Below are 13,793 nucleotides of genomic sequence, written 5' to 3'. Positions count from 1 at the left end.
GAAGTCATATGCAGGGATTTGAACCCAGGTCTATCTGAATCTGGACCCAAGTGCCAAAATGTTAAGCCCCTCTGCCTCTCTGCTAATTTAGATGCTCTTTTTGTTTGTTTCCTTTTTAACTTAAGAAGTAAATTAATTTCATGGATGTGAGTTAGCTCCCATAAACAGTGAGAATTGAGAACCAGGCTCTGAATTAGAAACTGGAACCACAACCAAAATCAGCACCACAGATCATCCCTCACTGCAATCCAGTGACATTTCTGCAACTGCTAACCTGAAATACTAGATGCCTCAGACCCTGGGTCTTTACAGTTCATGAGGCAGTGCTAATAGACATGGGGCAGGTTTCAGTCCCTCACATTCCTTTACTTCTAAAAGGCAAACTCCACAGCATAAATTAGCTTCAACAGCAAAGAATGAATTCAGGGGACTCTCTGACAAGGTGCTTGTGCAGTTCAAGGAAAGGGACATGTCCTGGTCTTGTTTTCACGGAAGCTAGTAAGAGCCTACCACTTAAAGCTAAAAGCCACAGGTGGATTTTCCCAAGTCATTAGCATATTCCATGACAAGGGGTCTTGTATTTGCAAAGGAAGTGAATTCAGAACTATCAAAGTAAGCTTGTTTTCTGAAGGCATGTGTTTCTTTGTATGTGTGAGGACATGTGTGTGAATGTGTGAGTGCAAGAGAAAAAAAAAGCGATCCTGTGTCTGTTGGCCATATGATAAATGATCAAGAAGTGATTATGGAGAAAAGAACAGTTGGAAAGGATGAATTATTGATGGAACTGAAAAAAACTCTTAAAAACTCACCACTGTGTCACGACAAAGCAGTTGGAAAAAAGTAATCTGGTTTTATCCCTAAAGTCCATGAAATTTAACCAGTTATCTCTCTCAAATTAGTTCCAATTTTGAAATTGCTGTGGAAGGTGGTTAGCACATTTAAATAGAAAACCTAATTTATGCCAATCATAAAGTTCAGTTCTTAGGCCATTTCTCGCACCTTCCTTGACATCTAGGTGTCCTCTCTATATATTGCAGGATAATGACAAATCTAGTAACATCTCAGATGTCTTTGTAAAACAAAAAGAATAACAAGCTTGTCTTAACCATTGGACACCTTAATGATTAATGGAATTGCGAAATTCACTTTTCTTTGATCTCAATAACACTCACTTGTTCTCATTTCCTCTGTGTCTATTCTGACATGAAATATAATACCTAGTCATGTAAAATTTAGACTCTTGAGGAGTCTGCATAGAGAAAACTGGATTATGCTTTTGGGAGCCTGAGAGAACACAGCTTAGAACTGAATTTCATAAAATTGGTGAGAAATTTGTCTATGGATTTTGTTTCAATGAGTTGGAATATGGTACTGGAAATATGTTATTTGGCCTCTCTAAAATTCAAATGATTACCTTTTTGCTCCCTTCAAATGAGTTCCATTTTTTTCAAGCTTCCCTTTCTGTCTCAAAAACTGCAGTTCCATGTACATTGCTTAAATAATGAGTTTCACATTATTTCTTTAAGTGCTTGTTTCTTTCTACATTTATCATTTATGTTCCATGTGCGTATTTCAGAAAAGTATTTTCTTTCTTTTCTCTCAAGGATAGAGATGAAAATTTATGGTTAAAATCACATCCCATTTAGAATTTGAAATGTAGCAACCTTTGCCTAGAGAATGTTTGAGAGCACTCCTATGCTAACAGAAGGCTCCAGTTTTTATGGCCTGATTATTTTTCTCTAGCCTTTGATTTTCCTTTTTTTTTTTTTCCTTTTTTTGGCTACCCTGTAGCACATGGAGTTCCCAGGCCAGGGATCAGATCCAACATGCAGTTGCAACCTATGGCACAGCTTTGGCAACATCAGATCCTTTAACCCACTGTGCTAGGCCAGGGATCGAACCTATGTCCTGGCACTGCTGAGATACTGCCAATCCTGTTGTACCACAGTGGGAACGCCAAGATTCTTACATGTTTTAATTAAGCCATCTTGATTTATTAATAGTATTGATTCTAAATTGTATTAAGAGTTGCATCTACTACATAAATGTCCTGTATTTGAAGGTCATAAACATCCCTTTCCAGTTATAGAAAGTGACTGTGATTCTAGGAACTGTTATGACATTTCTCCAGAATATTTCACGATACTTTTGAAAGTGTTGAAAATGACAGTAATGCTATGTGTGCTTTTTTTGCTTAAAACTCAAACTAAAATGCTGTAAAAAATGGAGGCAATAGTGAATGTATTTCTAAACTATGGAAATGTGATTCCTTTCTCCCTTATTAATCCCTGTAACTATACGTGCTGCATAATAATGATGGTCACTATTTATTGAGCATCAGTTATGAATCATACAAGCACTAGGTTAGGAATATTAGCACATTTAATTTTTAGAACAATCCTCTGAGTTAAATATTATTTTTTTCCCATTTTATACCTGTAAATACTGGGTCACAGAAATCAAGGAACTTGCCTGAGTGACACCGCGAGTGTGTGACTAGTGAGTAACATTCCATATTGACCCTCACTTCAAATATATCTCACTTCAAAGCCATAGCTGTTGCCCCCTCCCCTTTTTCCTTGGCCCTCTCTTTGTGTCCGAGAATAGCATCATAGGACAATGCCTAGCTTACTTTCTCCTTTGTAATTTTAGTGACTTTACATTGATTTCCATGTTTTTTCTTAACCTGACTAAATGATGTGAGTATTCAAGGTATTATCACTTGTCAAGTCAGGGCTCATAACATGTCCTTCCTGTTCTCTGCATGTTCCTTCTAACCAGAGCTCCCACTGTGGTTCAGTGGGTTAAGAACCTGCCATAGTGTCTGTGAGTATGCAGGTTCAGTCCTTGGCCTCACTCAGTGAGTTAAAGATTCAGCATTGGTGCAAACTGCAGTGTAGGTTGAGGGTCATATTTGGTGGCCAGCAGCTGCTGCTCTGATTTGACCCCTAGCCCAGGAACTTCCACATGCCACAGGTGTGGCCATAAAAAAAAAAAAAATTCTAACTGCAGTGGCCATGTGGTTCTGGTCATCAGGTGATCTCTTTTGCTCCCATTCTGACCTTTCCCATGTGGTTCTGGTCATCAGGTGATCTCTTTTCAAGGTGAAAGAGAACTGTTACTATACTTCTTGCAGTTATTGTAACGAAAAGAAGGTACATTCAGAATCAAGTCGATCCAATGCAGATTTCAGCAATGCCACTCATTGGGTGTGTAATCTTAGCATTGCCCTAATTTCTCTGACCTCAATTTTAACATCTAAGGCAATTGCCAAACAGTAGTCACTAGCCACATATAGTTATTACTTAAAATTAAATAAAATTAAAAATGCAGTTCTTCAGTCACACTAGCCACATTTTAAGTGCATAGAGGCCACTAGCACCTACTGCATTGCATGACATGGATACAGAACACTTCCATCATTACAGAAATTGGCACTGGACAGCATTAATAAAATGGGGTCAATGACACCTTTCTCATAGAGGTGCAGGGAGGATTAAGGTACTAGAAAACTTGCGTAAAGAACCTTACATGGTGCCTATTTTGGACAATAAGTAGCTCTCTCCCTCCTCTCCCCATGCATATTTCTCTCATCCATCTTCATTTGGTTTTGGTAAATCCTCATCTTCCTTAATTTTTCTTTTGCCTCCTTTAAATTTAAAAATGTTTAAAAATGACAACTTGGATCTTTGGTGTTTGACCTAATATTTCCAACATAGTTTCTACTTTAAAAAAAATTAAGGAAGGGGAGCTCCCTTTGTGGCTCAGCGGAAACCAATCTGACTAGCATCCATGAGGACGCAGGTTTGATCCCTGGCCTTGCTCAGTGGGTTAAGGATCTGGCGTTGCCATGAGGTGTGGTGCAGGTTGCAGACATGGCTCTGATCTCCTGTTGCTGTGTCTGTGGTGTGTAGGTCAGCAGGTATAGCTCCGATTCAACCCCTGACCTGGGAACCTCCATATGCTGCAGGTGCAGCCTGAAAAAGACCAAAAAAAAAAAAAAAAAAAAAAAAAATTAAGGAAGACCAGAAAGAACAGAAAAACACCCCGTTATCATGGAGCCAGTGGCTGTCTAGGAAGAAGGAGAGTGTAGACAGCAAGGGGTATATATGGTTTATTTGATTCCAGACCTTGGTCTAAAGGCTTTATGATGACAAGTCTTAGCCGCAACGAAATGCTTTTTCCACGGACTCCATGCCTTCAGTACTGGTTATTTACATGGGATGTCACTGCTACTCATTTGGGAAAAGCTCAAACTCTTCAAAAACATGTCCCATGAAATTCTATATCTTAAAGAATGCTCCCATTTTTCTTCCTTTCCAGCCATCAGTTCATCAGTAAAGACTTGCTTCACAAGTAAGTCATAGCCTTTTCCCTCTTACAGTCTTTTTTTTTTTTTTTTTTTTGTCTTTATAGGACTGTGCCTGCAGCTTATGGAAATTCCCAGCCTAGTGGATGAATTAGAATCAAAGCTGTAGGGGCAGGCCTACGCTGTAGCCACAACCACAGCAATGCGGGATCGCAGCCACATCTGCAATCTACGCCACAGATCTTCGCCACAGCTCATAGCAATGTGGGATCCCTAACCCCCTGTGCGGGGCCAGGGATTGAATCCTAGTCCATGTGTTACTGCTGAGCCACAGGGGAAACTCCCCTCTTAGAGTCTTTTATTTTGTCATTGACAGTGAATCCATTTCCAAGGAATCTTTGATACTCCATCTTGGAATCAACCTTGGAAATATCTGACCATAAGACCCTAAAGCTGTAATGTAATAACTATTTCAAACTTGATTTCAGGATTTGTAAGTGTAAGGATAGTTTCAATGAAGTATGTACTCCTTTGAAGTATAATGAATTGACCTAAAACAACAACACAATGGTCTTTGCTCTGCTGTTGACACCTGGGGCTCTTGCACAGGCCAGCCATGGTCTGGGAACACCCTTCCCTAGGGGGACAGGAAATCACAGTGCTCAGGGACTACATATCATCAGCATGTGTCAACAGACTCTTGATTTTTCTGGAGAAAATCCAAATTTATGGATTGTTATCTTCTGAAATACTTGAGTTGGTTTAAAAATCACCCTGGAGCACTAAAAGTAATAAAGAGGTGAGCTTTATTTCAAGTAATAAAGAGGTCACTTTCCACAGTGGCCACCTGGGAACCCTTTAAACTCATTGATTTCTTCAGGTGATACAGATGGAAAAAAAATAAAGTCCAGAGAGCACTGGCCCTGAAACACCCAAAGGGGCCCCTTTAAAAGATTTTCTTTAGAGCTCAATTCACTCAAGGCACAGATGAGGGGTGGCGGGAGGGGAGGCCTGTCTATAAGCAATAATCCTGTTCAGACCAAATTGCCCCTCTGCCCAAGAGCTTGTGTAGGAGGGAACCAGAAGGGGCAGCTGCCTGCTCTGGCCTTCAATTCATCAGTAAATACCTGTTTCATATCGACAAGGTTAAACAAAATTCTGTTAGCTGCTGGTTGATGTGCCTAAGAAAGCTGTTCCTATGCTATGAAAACATATCACATCCATATAGTACTTTCTGTATGTGCCAGGCATTGCTGAGCATGTGAAACCTATATTGTTTATTGAATGCTTCTGGTAACCCACAAAGTAGGCGCTTTTCTTATTCCAAGCTTATGGGTGAAGAAGCTGGGGTATAGGTTGCTTGTGTAACTTGCCCAAAGTCAAGCTTCTTGCAGGAGCGGAGTGGAATGTGAACCAAGGACTCAGGGTTCTTCACTGTGCACACTGCCCTCGTTCCTTGATCACTTGATCCAAGCTGACATACCCACTGTTTGCTTTTCTTCAGCTTCACGAGTATGCCTTGGCCTCTCCTCTTCCCTTTCAGAGTCTCCTAGTATGTTACCGACATTCAGTCCACCTCCACATATGCTCAGAATGCTGCTCAGTGGAACCAGTCTTAGAAACATTTTACACTAAGACTACTCAGTGGAAATGGGCCTTAATCAATAAGCCTGGACTTTGCCATCCGCAGGTGCAGCTTGTTTTCTTTTTAATCAGTTAGTAAAAACAGTTGCTGGCTTTCCGAGGCTGGGCCAGAAGGGATGTTGGGAGGGTTGCCTCAGTGGCAGAGGAAATCCGCACCTGGAAGGCAGGGAAAGTGCCAGCAGAAATGGAAGGAGAAGCCTAGGGAGGTCTCAGTCTCTGGCTTTCACTTGGCCTCGTAACTCCATTTTGAAGATGTGGAAAATGAGCTTAAAAAGAATGCTGGTCAGGAAGAAGGTGAGACCACCCGCCAAGGCGGGAGGGGGCTGTGATGTGGGGTGAACAGGAATCTAGACACTCCGTTTCCCATCTTGCTGCACTTGAGATGTGTGAATGCCTTCCCGTTACTGAGCTTCTCCTTGACTTTCAAACAGGGATGCTGAGCTGGTTGACTTCTCAAGTCCCATTCAGGCTCCCAGCAATTTGATTCCACTCAGCTTCTTCCATAATCTTCCACTCTTATTTCAAACGACTCCTCATTCAACAAACGTGCTTTTGAGTACCGGGGTTGTGATCACTTCCTCAGGTCTCACTGTTTGTGTCAGACTTCATTTAGTTGGAACATGCTTCCTGAATCCCCGAAACTCATCTCCACCCATTACCCTACTTCTATCTTTCTTCATAATTTACTTACTTGTCCCAGTCCGTTGTTCTAGGCTTTTTTCTTCCACGGAAATAAGTTTCTACAGCCTAACTTACCCTTATTAGTTTTAACTCCTTTCCCATGAACCTAGTTGAACCCCTAGAAGCTGGAAACAGTCATTAAAATCAAGCCCAGAACTTGAAGTAATGGATCAGAAGAAACATGAGAATCACTTAGCCTAACTCCCTGCAATTAATCTCACTTGCTTTACTTTTCCCTTGTGTTTTGGGGGTTTTATGGGAATGTGGGAGGGGATTGTCTAAGCTGAGTACATGCGGAGGGCTGCAAAAAATAAGTGTATAAAGTGGTGGAGTTGAAGTTTTCTTTCAGGCTGTGTCCAATTTCTGCAAATTGATTTTGTAAAAATTTTAATGCTCATTCCTCTGATTATTCTGAGAATCAGGAAGCTAGGTTCTGATCCCTGGCCTGGGAACTCCATATGTGGCTGGGTGGCCAAAAAAGAAAAAAAAAGGGAAGGAAAAAGGAAGGTAGATTCTACTGCTTCTAGGAGATGGTATGCTTTTGTTGTTGCTGTTGCAACCATTCTTTTACAATTATGTCACCAGGTATTTTTTACTGGACTGATGTTCCCATTGCCCTGAGGTACAACAGGCTTAGTCTCAGTCTGAGAGGTTGTTGAAATGGGAGGAATGCGGAGAATTCATTGGTAGCAAATTCTCCACAAAAACACTATATTCAGTTTTCAAGTCGCTGGGTACTGATTGTTTTTAACAACATGGGTCAAATCCTACCTACTACTCATCATGCTTGTTTTCAACTAGTTGTCTAAGGTAGATCATTTAAATCTGGCCTTTTGCACAGGTGTAGCTATTAGAGAGCTGATGTGTCTTGAGGTTAGAACAAAAGACAATCAGGTGAGGTTGTAAAGGAGAAAGCCTTGTCACTGGTTTTGTTTAGTAGACACTTAATAAGTATGTATCACAAAACAAGACAGAAATAAGGTCCAAGAGAAGTGACTGCTTTTCCCTCTGAGAATGTTAAAGCATTTAACAAATTCATTTTCATGACCACCCAGCTAAGATCCTATTTGTAGGCTGCTTATTTGAACACTATGGTCTGAACATTTTTCTATTCCCTCAACAGAGGTAGTAACAGTTCTGGTCGTGAGAATTAGTGGCCTGAAAGAGTCAGTATTCAAAGATCTCTTTAAATTACCATGCTGTTCTTTCTTACTCAGCTTCATACTTATATGGTCACTGCTTGCTTTCATTCCAAACTGTCTTAGGTCTACCTACTGCTGTTTAGATGAAGTCTGGGGTATAAAATACTCAGTTACAGTCTGTGAACAAAGAGTCACTTCTTTCTTGGATGATTTCCCGTATTAAGCTACATGTTTCATGAAGGTGGAGGGCTGGAGTTTCTTCATCTTTATATCCCTGGAGCCTTATACAGAGTTAGTGGTTAACAATGATTATTGGATAAATGCATCTTTGTGATGGTTATGCTTCCTAAATGAAGGAGAATTGTCTGGGTAAGCTGGAAAGCCTCTTGATAAGTTTGGGTCTCAAGGATTGTGTGTCTTGTCTGTATCCAGTAGATAAGCCAGTTAGGAATTTTTGCTTGATTTTTTTCTAAGCAGCCTCTCTGGATTTTCCCCCTAAATTACAAGGGAAAAGAATCATCATTCTCTGTCTCTCTCTCTCTCTCTCTTTTTTTTTTTTTTTTTCTTTTTTTTTTTTTTGTGAAGTCAGTCTTCTGTATGATCTCAGAGGGAAAAAGTATCTAAAACATGTCCTAGTGAGATACCACCAACAAACTGGGCTGACATCCCTCACTCTTCAATATGCAGGAGTAGGTGGCATCCTATTAATGGCAGAAGGTAGAGCTCAGAATTTCAGGGGACTAACTGTGAATTCTGGAGCCTGACTGCCTGGATTCAAGCTCCAGTTCTGCCACTTGTTGACTCTTTGGACCTGGGCAAGCCACATCATCTTTCTGTGCCTCAGCTTCCAAACAGGAAAAAGAAAATGATACCAACCTCCTAGCTATGTGTATCAGTCAGTTAATATGCGTGGAACATCTAGCACAGTGCTTGTAAACACCTACTAAATGTTAGCTATTATTAGTAATTCTCACTTAACTAGCTGTGTAGCTTTGGTCAGTTGTGTTCTCTTGGGAATGGCTGCTTAGTTTTTATTAATTTTATTTTTATTAAAGTATAGTCAATTTACAGTGTTGTGCCAATTTCTGCTGTACAGAATAGTGACCCAGTCATACATATGTATATTCTTTTTCTCATACTATCTTCCATCATGGTCTAGCCCAAGAGATTGGATATAGTTCCCTGTCCTGTACAGTAGGACCTCATTGCTTATCCATTCTAAATGTAATAGTTTGCATCTGCTAACCCAATAATACCTTATATCTTGAGCCAAGGGGCTGGGATCAAATAACGTCCTGGGACCGAATACTTCCTACACTTGCCACAACATTGTATTGGTGTCCATGGGTATTGAGAGGGTGCTGAAACTTTGTAATACCACCCCATGCTGTAGTGTAGAAGAGCCATCGACTCCTTCCAGTTTATGTCCCATTTTGACCAAGTCTGCTGAAAGTCCTCAGAAATTTATTCTGGAGCTCAATAACCATGTCTGAAAAAATGGAGACTTCTCAGTTAGAGACCACCAAATACCAAATAATGTGCCACGACTCCTCCCTTCACCTGTATATTGACTGGTCCACGTAGTTCTTCAGAAGACTGATCATCTTATTATCTGATGTGATGAAGCCTCTTTCTTCTGTCTTGAAGAAGCAGAAGTATGATTTTTATCATTGGGTGTTTCCTCTAGACACAACGCTTCTTCTGAGACTTAAATGGCATCAATGAGTTTTCCTGCATTGGGGCAACCTTTTGATTAACTGTGCCCCAGTTAATCCAAAATAACACTGATCAGGAGCAAAGAGGAATGTATCCATTTAGATATAATAAAAGTAAATAAATTTAAAAAATAGACATAAGGTCAAATCAGGGATTAGGTTCCTCATAAGTACTGTCTTAACTTTCCCATAGGGGACGATGCGATATAATATGTACCCTTTTTTGTGTGAGGGTTTTTGATACCTCACAAGAAATTTATTCCCATGATCAGAATTTTTCAAGATTAATACTTAGTGGGGGCATACAATTCATTATCAATGTGGAAGCCAGAACCACTCCCTACTGCAGATAAAGCAAGGCAGCTGTTTTGCTTGTGGCAAGAGTTTCTGCTTTGAGGAATAAATTTCTGTTTGCATTTAACACTTGGGCTCAGTCTTCTTGCAGCTTTGCTCAGAGAGCCAGAGATTACTATTAAGCCATGATTACTGTTAAGCCAGTTTGACTTTTCTGATCCAGCACAGTGCCCTGTGCTTACTAAATGGGCCCAGGTGCTTACTAAAAGCCTGCTGACTGGATGGGATTTGAAAAACAATGAGACTTTCAGGTACTGTCTGTCAGAAGCTGTCCCAAGAGGCAGCAGTGCAGCTAGGAGACGGAGCTGCAGTTTTTCTGTCTTTCATTGCCAGGTCCCCAGAATATAATCAGTGTTGGAAGCTGCACTGAACTGGTCATATCTGGTGGTGGTTTTGTCTGTCCTGTAAATCGGACCTGTGACAGAGACTGGACTGATAGAGACCTTTTGGATGTTTGGCCCTTTTGGGGAAGGGACCTTGGGGACCTCTGATGAATCGCTCTGGCTAACAAGGCAGGTTGTATGTTACCCTGTATGATGACAGGTTTCAATCTGTTGTTTTGGATCGCTGAAGTGGAGAGGGGTGCCCTTTGGCCAGCAGGATTTCTAAGGAAGCCCAGGAAGTCAGAGCTGCTGAGCAGAAGCCCAAGGTTGGCATAGAGAGTGTGTCGGGTAATCATTCCTGCCGGGCTGGGGCTGTTTACTCTGCCACCCTAAGGCTGGTGGACACTGGGTGTGGTGGGTGTGCTTGCCTAAGTACCTGTTTGCAGAACACTGAGACACCAGGGCAGCGCTAAACCAGCAGTAATCTGAAACCAGTCGTGTAGGTTTTCCTTCTCCGGCTCTGGCAGCTAAAATCTGCATTCCAGATGAAACCTGCAGGGAAGCGGAAGAAAGCACTTTGAAAAAGAAAAGAAAGCTTCAAGGGCAGTCAATTAACTGCTTTTGAGAGCCTGGGCATTTTGAAGTGATCTCTTGCTTTCTTTCCTCTTATTTCTTTGCTTTGGGCTTTATAAGTGGCTGTTGGTCTGTGTGAACTGCTAGGTTTTTTTTGGCCAGGATGGCACGGGGCTTCTGACCAGGATTTAGATGGCAAAAGAGGGCCAATAAGAAGTATTTCAGCCATTTTCTGCAGATTCACTTTTGAATTTCTTGGATTGCTCCGAGGGAAGGGGTTGGTTTAGGGCTGTCAGGCTCAGCTTGCCTGCTCAGCACTTTCTGGAGCCTCCTGCTCACCAATGAGGAAGTTGAAAGCGACCAGGAGATCGCCGGCACCGGGGCGGAGCTCGTGGCGAAGCCCTGGGCTAGGATGAGGGGGGGCAGGCTGACTCTCCCAATGACAAAAAGCCTTTTGTCCCCGGGAATAAATACGGAAGTCCCAGAGGGGCAGCCTCACCAGTCCGTGTGTAGTAAGGTGCGCAGCCTCGGCTGCTTCTGGGCGTAAAGCTCTGTGGACTTTTTCCAGTTGCCCCAGGCGCACCATCACCGCGCAAACCGGAAGGAGGGCGCGGGAAGGACCAGAGCCGGGCCAAGTGTGCTTGCTCTGTGGCTGAGTCCGCTGGCAGATCCTGTTGCTCGCCGTTCTGGAAGTTAAGAGCCGATGGAGCAGAGAAATTGAGAGAGCTGGGGAAGGTAACAGAAGTCAGAACTTCCACTTGGGGCACTGCTGGAACATGGAAGACCTTGGTGACGCCCTCAATGGCCGTGATGCCTCGGAACCAGAACAGCCCGAAGCCGGACTTGACATGGCCCAGTCGATCCTGAGCAAGTTCTCTATGAAATCCCTGTTTGGGTTTAAGAGTAAATTGGAGTCAGTGAAGCCTGAAGAGGAAGATGCGGTGTTGAAAGCCTTCCGCAGTGTAGTGGCAGATTCCATGCCTCTGCTGGTGGAGCCCAGCAGTGGCCAGGATCCACCAGAGACAGAGGCTCGGGTTCCACCTGACTTTGAACATGATGGGAAGGCTGCAGGGGTGGAGAAGGAGTTGGAGGGAAGGCAGAGAGGAGCAGAGGCAGGGATTCCTCTCGCTGGTCAAGTTCCACTCGATTCTGTGAGTGTGAGTGGAGACAATGTCGTTTTGGTTCGTGGGACCCTGGTGAACACCACCAGTGATTCTGACTCAGATGATGGAGGCCAGGAACCGGAAGAGGGAAGCAACACCAATGGCCCAGAACCCCCTGATTTTGTTTTATCTGAGCCATTTGAGGAGCCCCAGGAAAAGACAGGAGATGGTAGGCGAGATGTTGCCGCTGGAGAAACTGGTACCACTAGTGATGGAGACCTCTGTGGAGAAGTCCCTCAAAGGACTGCCCTGGAGATAAGCCACAAATCAGAAGCTGATGATGGAGGCCTTCAGACAGAGCACAGCCCTGGCCAAAGACTAGCTGGAGAAGAAGGTTCCAAAGTTCTACCAGTGGTGACAGACCAGAACTTGAGTGTTGGTGTTACCGAGAATGCCTCTTCTAAAAAAGAAGACTCTGGAGAGAAGTCCTTCCAGCTGCCAGCGTTTTTTAGTGGGCTTCGCGTGTTGAAGAAGGGAGCTCCAGCAGAGGGTGGGGAGACCATCACTGAAATTAAACCAAAGGATGGGGACCTGGCTTTGCTCAAATTGACCCAGCCTGTCCAGAGGTCCTTAGCACAGGCAGGGCCTCAGACAGTGAAGACTGGAGAGAAAACGAACGATCCCAAGGCCCCTCCCACTCTCCTGGAGCAGCTTTCTCAGCTGCTCAACATTGATGTCCCCAGAGCTGAACCAAAGGTGGAAGACCCTGAGCAGCCCAGGGGAGCAGAGATGGGCTGCCATGCTCCTGGGAAGAGTGAGAGCAGCCCTGGAGAAGCCCAAACCCAGGGGGGAGAGGTCAAGCTAAAGCCACCGGAGACTGCCTTGGAGGCCTTTAAAGCCTTATTCATCCGTCCCCCCAGAAAGGGGACCACAGCTGACACCTCTGAGCTGGAAGCTCTCAAGCGCAAGATGAGACATGAGAAGGAGTCTCTAAGAGCTGTGTTTGAGCGGTCGAGGTCAAGGCCAGGGGATGGCCCCTCGGATTCCAAAAGCGTATGTAGTGTTGAGTTTCGTGTGTTGTTGTGTGTGAGGCTGCTGTATGTCTTTTTAGGTTTCCTGTCAAAGTGAATCTCACTATTAGGGACCCTCTTCTAGGTGAGATGAATATAACTGAGTTGTCTTTGTTAGGAGTATGGAGTTGGCCAGAAGCCTTTTTATACATTTTTCTGGGTTGTTGTAAGTGGGAGTATATATAAGATGTGCAGGTAGAGAAGGAAAACTGTCGCTCTGAATTTAAACATTAGTAGTAAATGTGCTTTTGAAAACCAGGCAGTATGAAGAATCAATGCAATATGGAAATATAGCCCAAATTTCCTCACCACTTAATTACACCTCTGTGAAAACTTGTGTTTTTCCTTTGAAAGTCTGCCACTTGGCGAAATATGTTCGTGATGTGATTGAAATGTTCTCTATTGGTTACAAGGCATCCTGACTGAGCACTGAATTGAGAATGAGACCTGGGTTTTAATTCTAACTCTCCCATTTTCTGGCTGGGTGACCTTGACCATCTCTCAGCCTCAATCTCCTCGTCAGCAAAAAATGAAGAAAATAACCTTTAGCTTATTTGGTTGTTGTGAAGATTAAATGAAGTTAGCACATAGTAACCATCTACTTAATGAAAACTGTTACTATTATTAAAAAAATTATTTGGGTAATTTGTAAGGACTCCCAAGCATTTATCTGGTGGATCTTAAAAGTTTATAAGGACAATGACTAGAATGTCTTGCTCAGTATCAACTTGGCATATAATTATCATTCCCTCATGTATTTGATATGTTTTAAAACATTACATTTAAAGGTCTTTGGAAAAATTATCTTGAATTGACGTTAAAAGTTGTAAAAATCAATTCCTGTAAAGATAGCTTGAATATGAAATCCATCTCTTTCAT

General features: G+C 42.7%; 1 protein-coding gene across 17 annotated transcripts in view; it reads left to right on the top strand.

Moving 5' to 3' along the window:
• Positions 1-13,793, top strand: part of FMN1 (formin 1) — a 467,182-nt gene that overhangs the window by 143,467 nt on the left and 309,922 nt on the right. For 3 of the 17 annotated variants that reach the window (XR_014814775.1, XM_084975476.1, XM_084975481.1), the window contains exon 1: positions 11,239-12,897. The exons of the other annotated variants lie outside the window; for them this stretch is intronic. Coding sequence is in view for 2 of the 3 variants with exons in the window: in XM_084975476.1 (XP_084831602.1) it covers positions 11,518-12,897 (1,380 nt within the window). In the remaining variant the exon portion in view is untranslated. Of the gene's footprint in view, positions 1-11,238; positions 12,898-13,793 lie in introns of those variants that run through there. 17 annotated transcript variants of the gene reach the window in all.

Source organism: Sus scrofa, chromosome 1, assembly GCF_054392235.1.
Source record: "Sus scrofa isolate SSC_HxYL_T2T_F1_AM1 chromosome 1, Sscrofa_HxYL_maternal_Yorkshire_Landrace_v2.0, whole genome shotgun sequence".
Taxonomy (NCBI): domain Eukaryota; kingdom Metazoa; phylum Chordata; class Mammalia; order Artiodactyla; family Suidae; genus Sus; species Sus scrofa.
This window is presented reverse-complemented; position numbering and strand designations above follow the sequence as displayed.